This window comes from Rutilus rutilus, assembly GCF_951802725.1.
Source record: "Rutilus rutilus genome assembly, chromosome: 13".
NCBI classification, from domain to species: Eukaryota; Metazoa; Chordata; class Actinopteri; order Cypriniformes; family Leuciscidae; genus Rutilus; species Rutilus rutilus.
In genome coordinates, this window is record NC_140218.1 from 11,345,494 (window position 1) to 11,365,208 (window position 19,715).

Genomic DNA, 19,715 nt, shown 5'->3' on the forward strand with positions numbered 1-19,715 from the left:
CGGGACAAATGAGCACAAATCAATTACATCTACATGTATTTTTAACTAAATTACATTTTCAGTTTACAGAGTCTGTTTAAATTGAATGAATGAATGAATGAATGAATGAATGAATGAATGATCTGAATTATCAGTTAATACAGACACATAAGTGTGAAAGCCTAAAGCCTGTTTATTCTGAAAAATTCAAATAAATGTAATATATATTGTATGTATGTGTGTGTGTGTGTGTGTCTGTGTGTGTATGTGTACCTGTATGTGTGGGCTCACACTCACTGGCCACTTTATTAGGTACACCTTGCACCGGGTTGGACCCCATTTTGCCTTCAGAACTGCCTTAATTCTTCACAGCACAGATTCAACAAGGTGCTGGAAACATTCCTCAGAGATTTTGGTCCATATTATTGACATGATAGAATTAGTTGTTGCAGATTTATCAGCTGTACATCTATGATGCGATTCTCCCGTTCCACACATCCAAAATCTGCTCTATTGGATTGAGATCTGGAGGCTGGAGGCCGTTTGAGTTTAGCGAACTCACTGTCATGATCAAGAAACCAGTTTGAGATGATTTGAGCTTTATGATATGGTGTGTTATCCTGCTAGAAGTATCCATCAGAAGATGATACACTGTGATTATAAAGGGATGGACATGACCAGCACCAATACTATGGAGTTTAATCGATGATCAATTGGCACTAAGAGACCCAAAGATAATATCCCACCATCATTAAACCACCAGCAGCCTGAAGCGCTGATACAAGGCAGGATGGACCCATGCTTTCATGTTGTTTACACCAAATTCTGACCGACCATCTGAATGCTGAAGCAGAAATGGAGACTCATCAGACCAGACAACGTTTTCCCAATCTTCTATTGTCCAGTTTTGTTGAGCCGTGTGAATTGTACTTTCTTATCTGACAGGAGTTTCACCGGTGTGTTTCTTCTGCTGCTGGAGCTCTTCTTCTTCAAGGATTGATGTGTTGAGTATTCAGAGATACTCTTCTGCTTCCAGATTTGACGCGTGTAGTGTGTTCAGAGATGCTCTTCTGCTTTAAAGTTTGATGTGCTGTGTGTTCAGAGATGCTCTTCTGCTTTAAGGTTTGATGTGTTGTGAGTTCAGAGATGCTCTTCTGCTTTAAGGTTTGATGTGTTGAGTGTTCAGAAATGCTCTTCTGCTTCAAGGTTTGAAGTGTTGTGTGTTTAGAGATGCTCGTCTTCTTCAAGGTTTGACGTGTTGTGTGTTCAGAGATGCTCTTCTGCTTTAAGGTTTGATGTGTTGTGTGTTCAGAAATGCTCTTCTGCTTCAAGGTTTGAAGTGTTGTGTGTTTAGAGATGCTCGTCTTCTTCAAGGTTTGACGTGTTGTGTGTTCAGAGATGCTCTTCTGCTTTAAGGTTTGATGTGTTGTGTGTTCAGAAATGCTCTTCTGCTTCAAGGTTTGAAGTGTTGTGTGTTTAGAGATGCTCGTCTTCTTCAAGGTTTGATGTGTTGAGTGTTCAGAGATGCTCTTCTGCTTTAAGGTTTGACGTGTTGTGTGTTCAGAAATGCTCTTCTGCTTCAAGGTTTGATGTGTTGTGTGTTCAGAAATGCTCTTCTGCTTCAAGGTTTGAAGTGTTGTGTGTTTAGAGATGCTCGTCTTCTTCAAGGTTTGACGTGTTGTGTGTTCAGAGATGCTCTTCTGCTTTAAGGTTTGATGTGTTGAGTGTTCAGAAATGCTCTTCTGCTTCAAGGTTTGAAGTGTTGTGTGTTTAGAGATGCTCGTCTTCTTCAAGGTTTGACGTGTTGTGTGTTCAGAGATGCTCTTCTGCTTTAAGGTTTGATGTGTTGTGTGTTCAGAAATGCTCTTCTGCTTCAAGGTTTGAAGTGTTGTGTGTTTAGAGATGCTCGTCTTCTTCAAGGTTTGATGTGTTGAGTGTTCAGAGATGCTCTTCTGCTTTAAGGTTTGATGTGTTGAGTGTTCAGAAATGCTCTTCTGCTTCAAGGTTTGAAGTGTTGTGTGTTTAGAGATGCTCGTCTTCTTCAAGGTTTGACGTGTTGTGTGTTCAGAGATGCTCTTCTGCTTTAAGGTTTGATGTGTTGTGTGTTCAGAAATGCTCTTCTGCTTCAAGGTTTGAAGTGTTGTGTGTTTAGAGATGCTCGTCTTCTTCAAGGTTTAACGTGTTGTGTGTTCAGAGATGCTCTTCTGCTTCAAGGTTTGATGTGTTGTGTGTTCAGAGATGCTCTTCTGCTTCAAGGTTTGATGTGTTGTGTGTTCAGAGATGCTCTTCTCCTTCAAGGTTTGGAGTGTTGTGTGTTCAGAGATGCTCTTCTCCTTCAAGGTTTGATGTGTTGTGTGTTCAGAGATGCTCTTCTGCTTCAAGGTTTGATGTGTTGAGTGTTCAGAAATGCTCTTCTGCTTCAAGGTTTGATGTGCTGTGTGTTCAGAGATGCTCTTCTGCTTTAAGGTTTGATGTGTTGTGTGTTCAGAGATGCTCTTCTTCTTCCAGATTTGATGTGTTGAGTGTTCAGAGATGCTCTTCTGCTTCAAGGTTTGATGTGTTGAGTGTTCAGAGATGCTCTTCTGCTTTAAGGTTTGAAGTGTTGTGTGTTCAGAGATGCTCTTCTGCTTCAAGGTTTGATGTGTTGAGTGTTCAGAGATGCTCTTCTGCTTCAAGGTTTGATGTGTTGAGTGTTCAGAGATGCTCTTCTGCTTCAAGGTTTGATGTGTTGAGTGTTCAGAGATGCTCTTCTGCTTCAAGGTTTGATGTGTTGAGTGTTCAGAGATGCTCTTCTGCTTTAAGGTTTGATGTGTTGAGTGTTCAGAGATGCTCTTCTGCTTCAAGGTTTGATGTGTTGAGTGTTCAGAGATGCTCTTCTGCTTCAAGGTTTGATGTGTTGTGTGTTCAGAGATGCTCTTCTGCTTTAAGGTTTGATGTGTTGTGTGTTCAGAGATGCTCTTCTGCTTCAAGGTTTGATGTGTTGAGTGTTCAGAGATGCTCTTCTGCTTCAAGGTTTGATGTGTTGTGTGTTCAGAGATGCTCTTCTGCTTCCAGATTTGATGTGTTGAGTGTTCAGAGATGCTCTTCTGCTTCAAGGTTTGATGTGTTGAGTGTTCAGAGAGGCTCTTCTGCTTTAAGGTTTGATGTGTTGTGTGTTCAGAGATACTCTTCTGCTTCAAGGTTTGATGTGTTGAGTGTTCAGAGATGCTCTTCTGCTTCAAGGTTTGATGTGTTGATTGTTCAGAGATGCTCTTCTGCTTAAAGGTTTGATGTGTTGAGTGTTCAGAGATGCACTTCTGCTTCAAGGTTTGATGTGTTGTGTGTTCAGAGATGCTCTTCTGGAGACCTCGGTTGTAATGAGTGGATATTTGAGTTACTGTTGTCTTTCTATCAGCTGAACCAGTCTGGTCATTCTCCTCTGATCTTTGACATCAACAAGGTATTTTCTCCAACAGAACTGACACTTCCTGGATACTTTCTCTCTGATAATTCTCTGTAAACCCTAGAGATGGTTGTGCGTGAAAATCCCAGTAGATCAGCAGTTTCTGAAATACTCAGACCAGCCGGTCTGGCACCAACAACCATGACACATTCAAAGTCACTAAAATCAACTTTCTTTCTCGTTCTGATGCTCAGCTTGAACTTCAGCAGATAGTCTTGATTATGTCTACATGCCTAAATGCATTGAGTTGCTGCCTTGTGATTGACCGATTAGATATTTGTGTTAACGTGTAATTGAACTGGTTTAATAAAGTGGCCAGTGAGTGCGTGTATAGTGTATACACTGTATACGGTTGTTGACCTACACTACATTAAGAGTATAGAGCTATTAAAAGTTCATGTTAACAGCAGATCTTTTGGATCTTCGAGGAATTTGATGAAGAATGTTTGAGTTCATACTGAGACAAATCTGAGACTTTATTGAGATCTCTTCAGTGATTCTAGAAGAGAGTATGAATAAATGGAAAATGTTTATCAAAAACAAGTGAGTATGAATTGCAGAACATGTCAGTGACCTCTGGGATGTCGTCCTCAACACTGCAGGCCTCATGATATGGAGGGAACGGCTGTGACCAGCCTCCAGCGCTGCAGTTACGACTCACTATACCTAGAGTAAATAAATCAAGGTCAAAGGTCAATGACAATCATGCAAGGCAATCTCTGCAAGCTTTAAAAAAAACAATTTACATCTGCTTATACATGCACTGGCAACTTTGATGTCATTTCATGTGTATTTCATTGAGTTTTTTTATGTCTTTTTCTCTGGAGACAAGATGAAATGCATGTAATTAGTTTGTGCTAAAGCCGAATGTGAAATGAGGTCTAAATCTTTTTCTACACAAGTCAGCGACTGAGTGGCACTTTACTCGTCGTCAGATGAAACTGCAGCAGGACAATTTTATTCGTGGTCTTTCAGATTTGACTGTAGTGTTGGTTGGCTGGTTTAGATTGGGTTTAGTTTGGTATACTGGCGGATGTGTGGAGATTTGAGACGTTATTGCAGTGGCAAATATGAAAACCTGCCTTTTGTTTTGTTTAAGCTTATGAAGCCTTGAAATTGGGGCCGTGTATTTTACAATTTGAGTTTTCAGCTTATATTCTCAAGGTAGATGTGTCTATTATTAAAGCCCACAGAGTGAAACCAACGCGTTTGCTTCATGGTTTGTTTGCAGAAGCTGTTAATATGGAAATGCATGTGTGATCCAAGGCTGGGCAAACTCAGAGCTCTTTTAATTCATTAGACAGAAACATTTTCTGTTTCTCGAGTCAAAAGAGCAAAGTCTCTTTGGTATTCTAATACACACATTTTGTGGTACTACATTAATGCCTGGCCCTAATACATCAATTTGCATAATAACTTATTCTTATAACTTATTCTGGTTATTAAAGTATCCCTATTATACTTTTTCAAATATTTCCTTTCATGTAGTGTGTAATACAGCTAATTGTGAAAGTAAAAGGGCTGCAAAGTTTCAAAGATCAAAGTGTCTTTCAGTGTCCCAGTCTCAATTCCTGCACAAACCTACATAGGTTTATAACAAACTTTCATAACAAACTTTCATGATGCCAACATATGGTCTTCATTCATATGGTCTTCACTGTCCGTGAACAAAGTCTACCTTGACCCTTGAATAGAGGGTAGCTGAACTGTAGTTGTAGCTGATACTGGAAGAGTTTGGTTTGCGGGTCGACAAGACGCTGTTTTCTGCAAAAGCAAATCCCTTTTGCTGCACTTTCAAAGGACAAGTACTCGGGCTCAAGTTAATACGGTAAAACCGACGCCATCGTTACCGTTCGTATCACTGTGCATCAAGTGCTGAGGAAGATCCACAGCTGAAATTCAGATATGGTAATGAGCGTTTGGTTTCCGACGTACGCTGAAAGCGGTCGACCAATCAAAACAGACTGAGCCATCTGACCAATCAGAGCAGAGTAGCTCTCGGAAAGGAGGAGTTTAGAGAGACTGAATCTTTTACTGAACCGATTCAAACACTGTGAGAAAAGAGAAGATATGAGAAAATCTGGATGCATATAAACCTGTTGTAGGAGACTCCAAAACAAAATTAGAAACCTTTAAAATAACATAATAAGGACACTTTAAAATAATAATAATGTTTAACATTTTCATTTATCCAGTAATATTGGTACATCAATTTCTTTGTATTTCATTCCTATTTAACTGTATACTTCTATCAATTAACTGTAAATTCAAATATAATGATTCACAGTTTGTGCATCTTGTTTTCCATCTTTACCTCATTCAGGTACTGAATTGCATTCTCAATTCATTTTTGAATTGTGCACAACCCTGAAGTGGACGTAATGTTTGTGTGTCATACCTGTGTTGTTCTTGAAGAGAGAGAAAACAGCCGGACAGGGAGTGTGGATGGTCTCACCCACTGCAGCTCTGGGCCAACACACTACAGAGTCCCATACTGGTGGGCAACCTTCACACACATATACACACATATATATATATAAATAGCATGACCTTATAACTACTCATGCACTCAAGCACCAAACATCAAGAAAACAATGTTTCTGAAAGGCTTTCTGTGGCACATCACAGCTAGAGTTACTCTATTACAGTCCAGTTTTCTGTGTTGGATCGGCACAAGAACATCTGTGAATTTCCAGCAAAGCCACCGCAAAGCATGCTGGGAAATGCAAACGCAAGGCGCTGCATTACAATGAGTGTGATCTCGTATTAACCTCTGTCTCTGAATGTCACCACTGACCGCTCATGGCAGTGTAAATGCTGTGCAGATGTGATTCATTTTAAATGTCATCTGATGGGTTTGTGACCTGTTTTTGTATGTCATTTTAAATAAAAAAAGAAATGGAGTATAAAGTCATTAAAAGTCATTTTAAAAGGTGAAATGCTTGACAGGAGACATTATTGATATGTTATGGCTACAGTACAAAGTATATATTTTTTTAAAGTAGCAGCAAAAAAAATTCTAAAGTTCTCTCTTTTATGTAGAATAAATTAATATTTTATTTCTAAAATGTGAATAGTACCATTCAAAAGTTTAGGGTCAGGAAGATATTTTGTTTAATTAATAAATATTATTATTCAGCAATGATGCATTAAATTGATCAAAAGTTAAAAATGTTACAAAAGATTTCTATTTGAAATAATGAATTTTTTTTTTTTTTTTTTTTTTTAAATCACAAAAATATGAAGCAGCACAAAAAAAATTTGTCAGAAAAATGTTTTTTGAGTATCAAATCATATTAGAATGATTTCTGAGGGATTATGTGATGCTGAAGACTGGAGCTTTGATCACAGGAATAAATTACATTTTACAATATATTCAAATAGAAAACATATATTTCCCAATATTACAGTTTTTACTGTATTATTTTTATGATGGTTGGGTGTCGTTTGAATTTTAGTAATTCAGATTCTTCTTATCGATTCCGATTCTTATTGATTACCAGTTTCGGTTTCAATAGTCAAACATTTCAAACATTTCAAACATTTCAAACATTTCGTCATTTCAAAAGTCAAACATTTAGATATCAAACGTTTTGATGCATTTTTGCAAAACATTTAGTTGCAGCTGAATACCATGAACAAAAACCAGCAGCCTTAAGAACAACTAACTAATAAACTAGACCAGCATACATTTCAAACATTATTAAAGACAAGTATACACTCAATAATTAAATAAGAACAAACAAGCAAATTAGCAATAGCACAAAAAAAAAAAAAAAAAACTGACCAATGCTCAGAAATTGAAATCAAGTGTAAAATAACACTGCCTAGTTTTCTTTTTATAAATAAAGATTAATCTTTTTTAAAGTAACAAAAGTTATTAAGTCAAGATCAGTGAGTGATTTTCTTTTATTAACAGTAATGACACAGACGGCAGCAGGTTTATTAGGCTACTGTCACTTTAAGACTTAATGCACAGGTCACATGCATAATGTTGTTACACATGCGTTTTCTTTCTCAACCGTTTACATTCACTGAAGACATAACCGTCTGTGTTTACGAGGATATTTTGACATAATTTTTTGTGTGTTTGTCCGTTCAAGTGCAAGAAGACGTATCCGAGAACTCAATCAGGTATTCGGACACTATATGAGAGGAGGCTTTTTGTGCGCATCTTCATTCGCTTGAATGGTTTAAAACCACAATAAAATGTGCACACAGGAATCAATAAGCGGAATCAAGATCTTAATTTTATAACATGTATTCGATTCCTGACATTAAGTATCCGTTTCCAGAAATGGAATTGATTTTCGATTCCCAACCCTAATTATTGATTTTAAAAAAATGCAGCGTTGGTGAGCAGAAGAGAGTTCTTTCAAAATCATTAATAGCCTAAGGCCCGGTTTCACAGACAGGGTTTAGATTAAGCCAGGATTAGACTTTATTTCAATTAGGACATTTAAGTAGCTTTTATAAACGTGCCTGAGAAAAAAAAAACATTACTGATGTGCATCTTGAGACAAAACAATGACATATTGTAAGTTACTTTCAGTTAAAACAGCATTTTAGTCAAAGACTGTGAAACCGGGGGATACTCTTACCAACCCTGAATTTTGAACGGTCGTATTGCTCATATAATTTAATCTTGAATACATCTGAGACGAGTTCATATTGAGATCTCAGACTTTTGATTGCAGACTTCGGTGTCTCAGTAATTCAGAGAGCAGGTCTCAGCTTGATCTCAATGTAATCTCTCATGTCCTGTGGACAAACCCCTTCAACATCCCATCAGGAGCTTTGGTTTATTTCTACCTGAGGAGCTGCTGAGGTTCCCAGGTTCTGTGATCTCTCGCAGACACCGCTGTTCATCTCTTGCCAACTGAAAAATATATTCACACTCAGGATGCAAACTGCACAACACCTGCAGAGAGAGAGAATATTTAATGAGTCAGTGATGCATAGAAATGCAGGTCTCATTTATAACACAACTCATAGATTTTTCAGACACAAAAATTACAATCAATTGTGGATGCTGTCCTGACCCACTTTACAGACAGAGAGAGCATGTGCATATGTGTGCATGCTGAAATAGAAGGAGAAATGTTATATAACAGTCATTATGCCATATTGTGGTTATTGAAAACTGACGCTGATTAAGAATTCATTGCAAAAATTCCTCCCGAACTTTGTTACATAAAACTCCATTTAGTCTGACTGCGCCTCTGCCGTTTAAGAGTTAAGAAATTATTATGAGCTGTAGCAGCTTTTGAAAGCATTGCAATCCCATGGGTTATTCTCTGGAAACACTCCCTAATACTCAGGGACATTTTTATTATTGTTCAAAAAGTAATAATAAAATAAATAAAAAACAGTATTTCTCCAGCTCAGGATCAAATTAACAGGACCAGATATTACAGAACCAGCATAGGGACATACCCCGAATATTCATATTATTATTTGAGCAAATGTAGGTGTTTATGATATTTCCAATGTCCCTTTCTTAGGATATATAATATCCCAATAGTAAACGTGGTTTATATACTGTTAATAATTTGGGCTCAGTAAGATTATTTTATATTTCTGAAAGAAGTCTCTTCTGCTCACCAAGGCTGCATTTATTTGATCCAAAATACATTAAAAACAGTAATATTGTGAAATGTTATTATAATTTAAAATAACTGTTTTCTATTTTCATCTAGTGCCATTTATTCCTGTGATCAAAGCTGAATTTTCAGCATCATTACTCCAGTCTTCAGTGTCACATGATCCTTCAGAAATCACTCTAATATGATGATTTGCTGCTCAAGAAACATTTATTATTATTATAAATATTGAAAGCTGCTTCATATTTTTGTGGAAACTTTTTTTCAGGATTCTTTGATGAATAGAAAGTTAATCCCAACAAGCTTTGTTACTTTTGATATGAAACGTCTTAGCTTTCAAATTCTGTCAATTTTATTATGAAATTCAAACATTAAATAGCGTTTTGCCACTCTTTAATGTGGCGTGACAGATCACTGTAGCGTCTCAGTTCAAGCAGCGCGTGAACTGACCATCTCTTCCTCTTTACTACTAGTTATAGCACCAAATAAACATGAATGAACATTAGAATATGTTGAAAGATCTGTATCATAATGTCTCATGTAATCAGTCAATCAGTGTTTCATCCTCGGAAAGAAAAACTAAAGAGGAGCATTTAGCAAAATATATACACGATTGCATATTCATTGTATTTTAACCTTGTTCTTCAATATTTAAAGGAACACGCCGACTTTTTGGACTTTAGCTTATTCACCGTATCCCATACCTTTTTCATCTCCGTGCGGTGGTAACTCTGTCTGACGCAGCCACCGCTAGCCTAGCTTAGCACAAAGACTGGAGGTAAACGGCTCCAGCTAGCATACTGCTCCCAATAAGTGACAAAATAACGCCAACATTTTCCTATTTACATGTTGTGATTTGTATAGTCACAGCGTGTACAAATAACAAGGTCACATGAGACACAACCATCTTCTAACCGTACACATACTGGGAACTATATTCTCAGAAGGCGAAGCACTGCTACTTGGGCGGAGTGATTTGCTCGCAGCGCCTGAGAAGCCCCGTGGTGAGGACTGGAGCAGAGAGCTCGCTCAGAGTTGGAGTAAATCACTCCGCAGAAATAGCAGTGCTTCGATTTCTGAGAATATAGTTCCCAGTATGTGTTAGTATGTGACTAATGTTTGAATAAATCCATCATGTTTTTATGACAGCCACCCTTTAAATGTAAGTCGACTACAAATCAGTTAAATGTATCCGTTAATATTATAGAAATGTACCAACTGGGATTCCCTGTATTTTAAAGCATTAGTTGAGAGAGATTGTTTTCCTTTAGAATGTTTTCCATGTACTGTACCTGATACATAGCCCAATTAATCGATATCTAATCGAATCGGAATTTAATTGAATCACAAGGTAGTGAATCAAAATCGAATGGTAAAATTTGTGTCAGTACCCAGCTCTAATAAAAGGCTATAGCACACAAATGGCATTCATTTCCCGAGAATTACTCCCATATCCTTCACTTTGATATGTTTTTTCGCCAATAATGTTTTGAAAAGTTAAAAAAAGAGAAGAGAAGAGTTCAAATAAGTTCACCAATATGCTTCTTCACAGTGTATTTGTACGTGCTCAAGTCAGTCTTTTAAGGTAAATATAATCTCCAAAGCAGTCACGTCTCTCTGCTAGAGCTTTCACCGAATGAAAAATACAGGTCACAGCTGAGTCAAGGTTTTGTTCATTAAAAGATCTTCAAAAACACTGAGCCATAAGCAAGTCTAAGAGAAGGCAGGCTCTGCGTGATGCTCTGTAGTCTCATATAGCAGCTCTATCTCGCAGTAACCATCTCATATGTACTAGTTCTTCTCTCCGTTTATCTCTCTCTATCTATTTCTTTTAAATCATCCAAGTCTTAGAGACGCACAAAAGAGTTTTGCCAGCTGATATTATCACTTGTCATTTTCAGTGTCTATAAAGCACAGTTGGACAACAGAAGAGGAGATGGACTAAAAAGAAGAAATATTGAGCTAACAAAAAATACTATTTTTACAGTGTTGGGTGTAATTCATTACTAATTAGTTACTGTAATAATTTATACTTTTCCCTTGAAAACGTAAAGTAAGGGATTACTCTATTTAATTTACAGTTACTTCTGATGTAATTGCATTAAATACTGTATACAGTCTAGACTATAAAACAATTCAAAACAATAGTGGATTCAACATTTAACTTCTAATGTTAAAATGTATGTTTTTATTTGAACCTTCTCCCTTTAAATACTTTGGTCAGTTCAAGTTATGCTATTTTACATTATTTATTTGACAGAATTAAAAGACAAGCTTCATGTGTATGAACTGCTCATGGTTGGGTTTAGAAAGTTATTAGTTAGAAGTAAGAACATGAATTTTGGAGCAATTTTGAGCAGATTTTGTGCATTGTGACATTATGTTCATTTATTTTAAACAAACAAACAAACAAACAAATAATTTGATAAGTAATGATGCTGAAAATTCAGCTTTGATCACAAGAAGTTATTTAAAATTGTAATAAAATTTTAAAAAATTACATTTTTTACTGTATCTTTAATCAAATAAATGCTGCTTTGGTGAGCATAAAATACTTCTTTCAAAACGTTTGACTGCTAGTGTACTGGTGCGTCTCAAAATATTTGAACATCGTGGGAAAAGTAAATTTTTTTGGTAATTTAATTCAAAAAGTTAAACTTTCATATATTCTAGATTCGTTTGACATAAAGTAAAATATGTCAAGCCTTTTTTTTTTTTTTTTTTTTGACGATTATGGCTTACAGCTCATGAAAATAAAAATCCAGCATCTCAGATTATTAGAATATTTCGTGAAAAAAAAAAAAAAAAAAGGATTTACAACGTAAAAAAAAAAAAAAATTCAAAGCTCTGAAAAGTATATGTTCATTTATGCACTCAGTACTTGGTTGGGGCTCCTTTAGCAGGAATTATGCCTCAATGTTGCGTGGCATTAAACTGAATCAAGTTAAGCTCCATCCACACACAAAAATAAAATTAGCATTTTTTAAGCCATTACATCAACACCTCTCATAATGGGAGTGGGGGAACGGATTCCGACAGCTGTTTTTTTGCCGTCGGATTCTGTTCCCCCCATTTTTCTGACACACTGAGGTTCTAATATTTATCAGATTGATGCGGTTTAAGCTCCATCCACACACAGAATAGAATAAGCATATTTTAAGCCGATACATCAACATCTCTCATCATTGGGGTGGGGGAACGGATTTCGACAGCTGAACTATTTGCCGTCGGATTCTGTTCCCCCTATGTTGATTACACAATAAGGTTCTAATATACATCAAATTGCAGCAAGTTACTTGACTCAATAGCCTAGTGGTCAGTGCCCTGACACATTTTTTTTAGCTTTGGGCGACCCGAGTTCAAGTCCCGGGTCGTCGAACTTTCTTGATACTATACTTTTCTATCACAATAAAAGGCAAAAAAATATATTCTTTAAACTGATGCAAGTTAAGCTCAATCCATAAGAATTTTTTAAGCCATTACATCAACACCTCTCATAATGGGAGTGGGGGAACGGATTCCGACAGCTGTTTTTTTGCCGTCGGATTCTGTTCCCCCCAAATTTCTGACACACTGAGTTCTAATATTTATCAGATTGATGCGGTTTCAGCTCCATCCACACACAGAATAGAATAAGCATATTTTAAGCCGATACATCAACATCTCTCATCATTGGGGTGGGGGAACGGATTTCGACAGCTGAACTATTTGCCGTCGGATTCTGTTCCCCCTATGTTGATTAAACAATAAGGTTCTAATATATATCAACTTGCAACAAACTACTTGACTAGCCTAGCCTAGTGGTCAGTGTCTGACAATTTTTTTTTAGCTTTGGGCGACCCGAGTTCAAGTCCCGGGTCGTCGAACTTTCTTGATACTATACTTTCCTACCATAATAAAAGGCAAAAAAATATATTCTTTAAACTGATGCAAGTTAAGCTCCATCCACACACAAAAATAAAATCAGCATTTTTTAAGCCATTACATCAACACCTCTCATAATGGGAGTGGGGGAACGGATTCCGACAGCTGTTTTTTTGCCGTCGGATTCTGTTCCCCCCATATTTCTGACACACTGAGGTTCTAATATTGATCAAATTAATAGAATAAGCATATTTTAAGCCGATACATCAACATCTCTCATCATTGGGGTGGGGGAACGGATTTCGACAGCTGAACTATTTGCCGTCGGATTCTGTTCCCCCTATGTTGATTACACAATAAGGTTCTAATATATATCAAATTGCAGCAAATTAATTGACTCAATAGCCTAGTGGTCAGTGCCCTGACACATTTTTTTTTGCTTTGGGCGACCCGAGTTCAAGTCCCGGGTCGTCGAACTTTCTTGATACTATACTTTTCTATCATAATAAAAGGCAAAAAATATATTCTTTAAACTGATGCAAGTTAAGCTCCATCCACACACAGAATAGAATAAGCATATTTTAAGCTGATACATCAACATCTCTTATCATTGGGGTGGGGGAACGGATTTCGACAGCTGAACTATTTGCTGTCGGATTCTGTTCCCCCGATGTTGATTACACAATGAGGTTCTAATATATATCAAATTTCATTAAAGTATTAGACTCAATAGCCTAGTGGTCAGTGCCCTGACAATTTTTTTTTTTAGCTTTGGGCGAACCGAGTTCAAATCCCGGGTTGTCGAACTTTCTTGATACTATACTTTCCTATCATAATAAAAGGCAAAAAAAAAAATTCTTTAAACTGATGCAAGTTAAGTTCAATCCATAAGCATTTTTTAAGCCATTACATCAACACCTCTCATTATGGGAGTGGGGGAACGGATTTCGACAGCTGAACTATTTGCCGTTGGATTCTGTTCCCCCTATGTTGATTACACAATGAGGTTCTAATATATATCAACTTGCCACGAAGTACTAGATTCAATAGCCTAGTGGTCAGTACCCTGACAATTTTTTTTTTTACTTTGGGCGACCCGAGTTCAAGTCCCGGGTCGTCGAACTTTCTTGATACTATACTTTCATATCATAATAAAAGGCAAAAAAATATATTCTTTAAACTGATGCAAGTTAAGCTCCATCCACACACAAAATAGAATCAGCATGTGTTAAGCCATTACAGAATAGAATAGAATAGAATAGAATAGAATAGAATAGAATAGAATAGAATAGAATAGAATAGAATAGAATAGAATAGAATAGAATAGAATAAGCATATTTTAAGCCAATACATCAACATCTCTCATCATTGGGGTGGGGGAACGGATTTGGACAGCTGAACTATTTGCCGTCGGATTCTGTTCCCCCTATGTTGATTACATAATGAGGTTCTAATATATATCAACTTGCCATGAAGTACTAGACCCAATAGCCTAGTGGTCAGTGCACTGACAATCATTGTTTTTCAACTTATTTCGACCTGAGTTCAAGTCCCAGGTCTATATTTTTGTAAGAATTGATAAATTAGGAAATTCCAGACAGTATGTTTCTGGGTTGACCAGACCCTGAGAGGACAAAAGGACCTCTCTGGAGATTACCATTTGAACTGGCCCTCGTGCACCATTGAGACGAAAGTCTCACCTCCGAGTCATCCTAATCTACATCTCTTTCCCTCTCCCCTCACCCCCTCTCTCTCATGCTCAGATGATCACCTGGTTTCTCCCAAGAAAATGTATAGTTTAATGTGAAGGATTATCACAGAGTATTTTCATGTTTGGTATCATTTAAAATGTCACAGTGCGACTGGTACAAATGTCCTATTTCCAGAATAAGTCAAACACAAGGTAATAAGGTTTTTGAAGGTTTATGGATAACTAGCATACAAGGAGGGGTTGGCCTCTAGACAAATGGTCTCCCTGCACCCAGAGGTGCTACCTCTGAATGCAATTTTCTTTTGTTAGTACATGTTTACATGTGAAAGAGGTCTGGCTATTTAATGAAGTGCAGCAGGGAGATCGGGGCCCTTTTCTGTACTTCAGATTGGCCCGTGAGGCTGAGAGATAGATCTCTCAGCCTCACGTATTTCTTAAAGTTGGGTTTGCATCTTCTCTCTATTCCAGAGCATTTGATGTTTTGTAACGATTATCTTTGAATTGATTATGAAATTGGCCTGATACATTTACCTGACATAATAAATCCTTACATGTGATTATTCTAACTGATCTTGACATCGGTCATTTAATGGTTAAAAGGAATAGTCAAACATTCGTTCACTTTTAGTGAGGCACAGATATTATTAAAACCTTTCATTTATGGAGTCAGATGAATTAACGAGTAAATACATATGATTAATGTATTACAAATCTAACCAACCAATACTTTGCATGAGTGAGGACACAACACGTGATAACCTTCCCCGTGTATTGGCGAACCGGCAGATTGGATTGGATACATTTTCCTATCATAATAAAAGGCAAAAAATGATATTCTTTAATGCGATCTGTGGCCCTGCTGAGGCGTTATTGAAGCCCATGGTGCATCAAGCTCATCTGTATTGTTGGGTCGGGTGTTTCTCATCTTCCTCTTGATTCTCTATGGGGTTCAGGTCAGGCGAGTTGGCTGGCCAATCAACCACAGTAATATCGTGGCGAGCGGTGGAAGTTTTGGCACTGTGGGCAGGTGCTAGATCCAGCTGGAAAAGGAAATCGGCATCAGCTTGTCAGCAGATGGAAGTATGAAGTTCTCTAAAATCTCCTGGTAGACGCTTGCATTGACTTCGGACTTGATGAAACACAGTGGACCAACACCAGCAGATGACATGGCACCCCAAATCATCACTGACTGTGGAAACTTCGCACTGGACTTCAAGCAATTTGGAGATTCTCTGCCTCTCCACTCTTCCTCCAGACTCTGGGACCTTGATTTCAAAAATGAAATGACGTGAAAGAGAGCTCAGTTTAGTATTCGGGCACTGTCTGGCGCGGCTGGTTGGGCTGTTTGGGCACACAAAACTTTCCACACAGCGAAATGAGCTCCCTTTCGCGTCATCTTGTTAAGATGGCTCCCTTTCGGGCCATCAATTGTCCCGAGCATCATTCACGTTTGTTCTCGTTCATGCATTGGTAGAATTCATACAAATGTTACCGGTCAACTGGTGAGTGACACAGTTTCATACACTCGCCAAAGTCTATTTTTACTCGCATTTGGGGCTTGGTGATTTTAGGCGCTGTATATATACTCTATATTGTGAACAAGAGAGGCAGTGAAATTGTAAACTGATGAAAATGATTCTAAAAATGAAATGAAGCAATCGGTCTTCCAGAGATGACAGCTTTAAAGAGCTGTTGAACGGTGACTTTCCAGCACAAGTTCATTCTTTCCCGCTTTGAACCAAAGCACCAGCACTTAGGATAAAAAAACCCTTCCAGGAACACTCTTTACAAGGCTGCCCTAAGAACTACAGTACGTCACGGGTCTAATAAATCGAATTCTTTTATTCATCTCTCATGATGAAAAACTACAGAGAGCTCTTCAAAACGATTCAAACCAGAGCGAGATTAAATGAAACTCAATCCTTCAAGATCTGAATATTTGTCTTCAAAGAAGCTCAGCCAACCCGTATTAGCCACTGCTAAACAATAGCATTAACAAAACTGTAAAACAAGTTTGATTTGTCTCATCATAATATGAAATATCGCTGTAAAGGCTGTGAAATGTCTACCAGCCCCCAAATCTCATGATGCAGTGCCATTAAATAAAATAAATATAATCAATGTAAATCAAAACCTATAGAGGACAGTAATTTTGTAGACTTTTAACCAAAAACCTATTTAAAAAACCCATTGAGTTCAGGACGATGGAACCGGAAGTGTAAAATGCGAACTCATGTGCAGGTTTTTGGTCTACAAAATATGTCATCCCTGCAGCATCGGATAACAACAATGCATAAACTTCTTTCATTGCCAGTTTTTGCCTGAAGAACATCGCTGTCGCCGCCTTCATGATCCAAAAACCCAAATTAAAATATGCGACACATCTTCAGAATAACCTGCCGTCAGCATCCGCATGTTTCTGAGCTGGCATCTGAATGGCTCGTAGAAACACTCAATCATTTGAGTCATCTTCTGGGGTGTAACATCACTAGATATTTTCTGCTAGTAGAGAAGAAAGGTGATGTATCATTAATGCTTATGAAAGCAGGTCAAGCTGAACTCACTATCCACCCAGCATCACCTCTTTAGTTTCACTAAGCTGCCAAAAGAGCCCAAACTCTCCTCTGATAGCAGTAATCCAGATAGAGCTCTGTAACCATTATACGCTTTACTCTATTTTTAGAAAGTAAGACTAGGAAGATCCCACAATGCCCTGGACTAGAATTGAGTTTGTTAGACAGGCCTCCCCTGGGTGTTTTTATATGAGTGTTTCTTCGAGTTGTTGCTTCAAGGTTACATTATCCGGGAAACCCCAGAATTAGGTTACTTGCTATCTGGGTAAATCTTATGCTTATACTTCACCTGAAAATCAAAAGAAAAAACAATAAACGGTATTTTATGTTAAGAAAATTAATCCTAATTTTGGACCAATAATTTGGATCTGGACAATATTTGGATTTGGACAATAATTAATAATCTATCAATCATTTATATATTATAAATAAATATATATATATATATATATATATATTATTAATAAATATTAATTGTTATTTTATGTTTTTTTTTTTGTTGTTGTTGTTTTTATGTTGAAATCGTTCTGCTCATGTTTCATAAATAATCTTTCCAGGTTGATTTCTAATATTGTATTATAATTATCAGAATAATAATCAAGCGTAGCGTTAGTTCTGGCAGGTCACGTTAGTCATGCTCTTTATATTTACATAATATACATATCATTCTTTATATTTCAATGCCGATAACCGATATATATATAAATATAAATATAAATTTTTATATCATTTTTGAGAGCCTGAAGGAAATAAATAAAATGAAATGTTCTTATCGGGCCGATAACGTTAACGTTAAAAATGAACATACCGATCGACCTATATATCGTGCATCCCTACAGATTTTATGTTCTTATTATTTGCTTTTGATTTGGAGTGAAATGTGACTGTGTCATTTCTTCATGAGAGTCATTTATCTATTATCATGCTGTTTAAACTGATGGAATTAATGGTTTGAGAGTCAGATTTGCAAAATATGGCAGCTCACTGCTCCGGGTGTGTGTGTGTGTGTGTGTGTTCACTACTCATTACTCCCAATGTGTGTGCACTAACTTGGATGGGTTAAATGCAGAGGACAAATTCCGACTATGGCTTACCATACGTGGCTTCACATCACGTCACTTCATTTATGCATGACCACAAAATGAATCAAACCTCGATCCATGGTTTTCTTTCTAATAACAGAGTGTAAGCAGTGATTTAAGCTTGGGTCTGTAAAATCTTGATCTTGAAGTGTTGATTTGTAAATATTCAGCCTCTCTTCATGCATAAAGTCTCAAACGCAAGTCATTACACAAAAGAAATACCACTACCACCATGTTCCACAGTCATTTACATCTAATATTGGCAGTTGCTAGCTTGACCCGTACGCTTTGACATGTTCAGAGCAGCAATCGGTTTGATTAGAGTAAAAATGAAAGAGGAGAGCCATTGCTTTTGTCACTAAAGCTTTTGATTCTCTAGACATGAAATAAAAAGAGAGTCCATAATGCATTCATGCCGTTACTAAGACATCACTCACAACTGGATTCAGTAGATTTGAGAGCTGCACGCTGCGGATGTTTGACCCAACATGTTCTTCTGTCTCTGCTTTTATTTCTCCTGCTATTCAAGCATGTGTTTCAAATAAAGCAATTAAATACTATTAGTGACATTTACTTTCTGTATATTTCTGTACTTTTGATGCCGAGCTGCTTAACTGTGAGTACTCTAATGTAGACAGCAACAATTCATAGTACATACGTCCATAAGAGCGAAATGTTTTCACCTATAATAATGCACTTGAAGAGATTTTTATATCTTTTGAAAAAAAAAAGTAAGTTATAGTATACTGTAGCTTAAAGTTGCTTTGGTTCCTTCTTCAATGTACACTTCCGTTCAACAATTTGCGGTTGGTTTTTAAAAGAAGTATCTTATGATTACCAAAGCTGCATTTATTTGATACAAAAATACAGAAAAAAATGTAATATTGTGAAATATTATTATGATTTAAAGGGTTAGTTCACCCAAAAAAGAAAATTCTGTCAGTAATTACTCACCCTCATGTTGTTCCAACCCCGTAAGACCTTCGTTCATCTTCGGGACACAAATTAAGATATTTTTGATGAAATCTGAGAGCTGGATCACTCCTCCATAGACTTCTAGGTGACCGAAACTTGCTGGCCCAGAAAATGTATTAAAAAGATCGTTAATATAGTCCAAGTGACTACAGTGCCTCAATCTTAAGTTTATCAAGCGACGAGAATACTTTTTGTGCGCAAAAACAAACAAAAATAACGACTTTATTCCACTATTCATTTCCTTCTCTCTGGGCCTCGTAGTGTTTTTGCGCAGCGCGTCTGTGTTGTACGTCACACGCATCACACACATGACCAGCGTCGGCCAATATTGAGCCGACGTGGTGACGTACAACACAGACGCGCTGCGCAAAAACACTACGTGAACTCACTCGAGGCCCAGAGAGAAGGAAATGAAAAGTGGAGTAAAGTCGTTATTTTTGTTGTTTTTGCGTACAAAAAGTATTCTCGTCGCTAATTACTGACAGA

The 19,715-nt window shown here is 37.2% G+C and overlaps 1 protein-coding gene across 1 annotated transcript in view; it reads right to left on the reverse strand.

Moving 5' to 3' along the window:
* Positions 1-19,715, reverse strand: part of ghrhrl (growth hormone releasing hormone receptor, like) — a 40,630-nt gene that overhangs the window by 18,191 nt on the left and 2,724 nt on the right. Inside the window, exons 2-4 of the mRNA XM_084428824.1 lie at positions 8,234-8,342; positions 5,820-5,927; positions 3,996-4,087 (exon numbers count right to left, since the gene is read on the reverse strand). Of these exons, the coding sequence (XP_084284950.1) occupies positions 3,996-4,087; positions 5,820-5,927; positions 8,234-8,342 (309 nt within the window). The remainder of the gene's footprint in view (positions 1-3,995; positions 4,088-5,819; positions 5,928-8,233; positions 8,343-19,715) is intronic.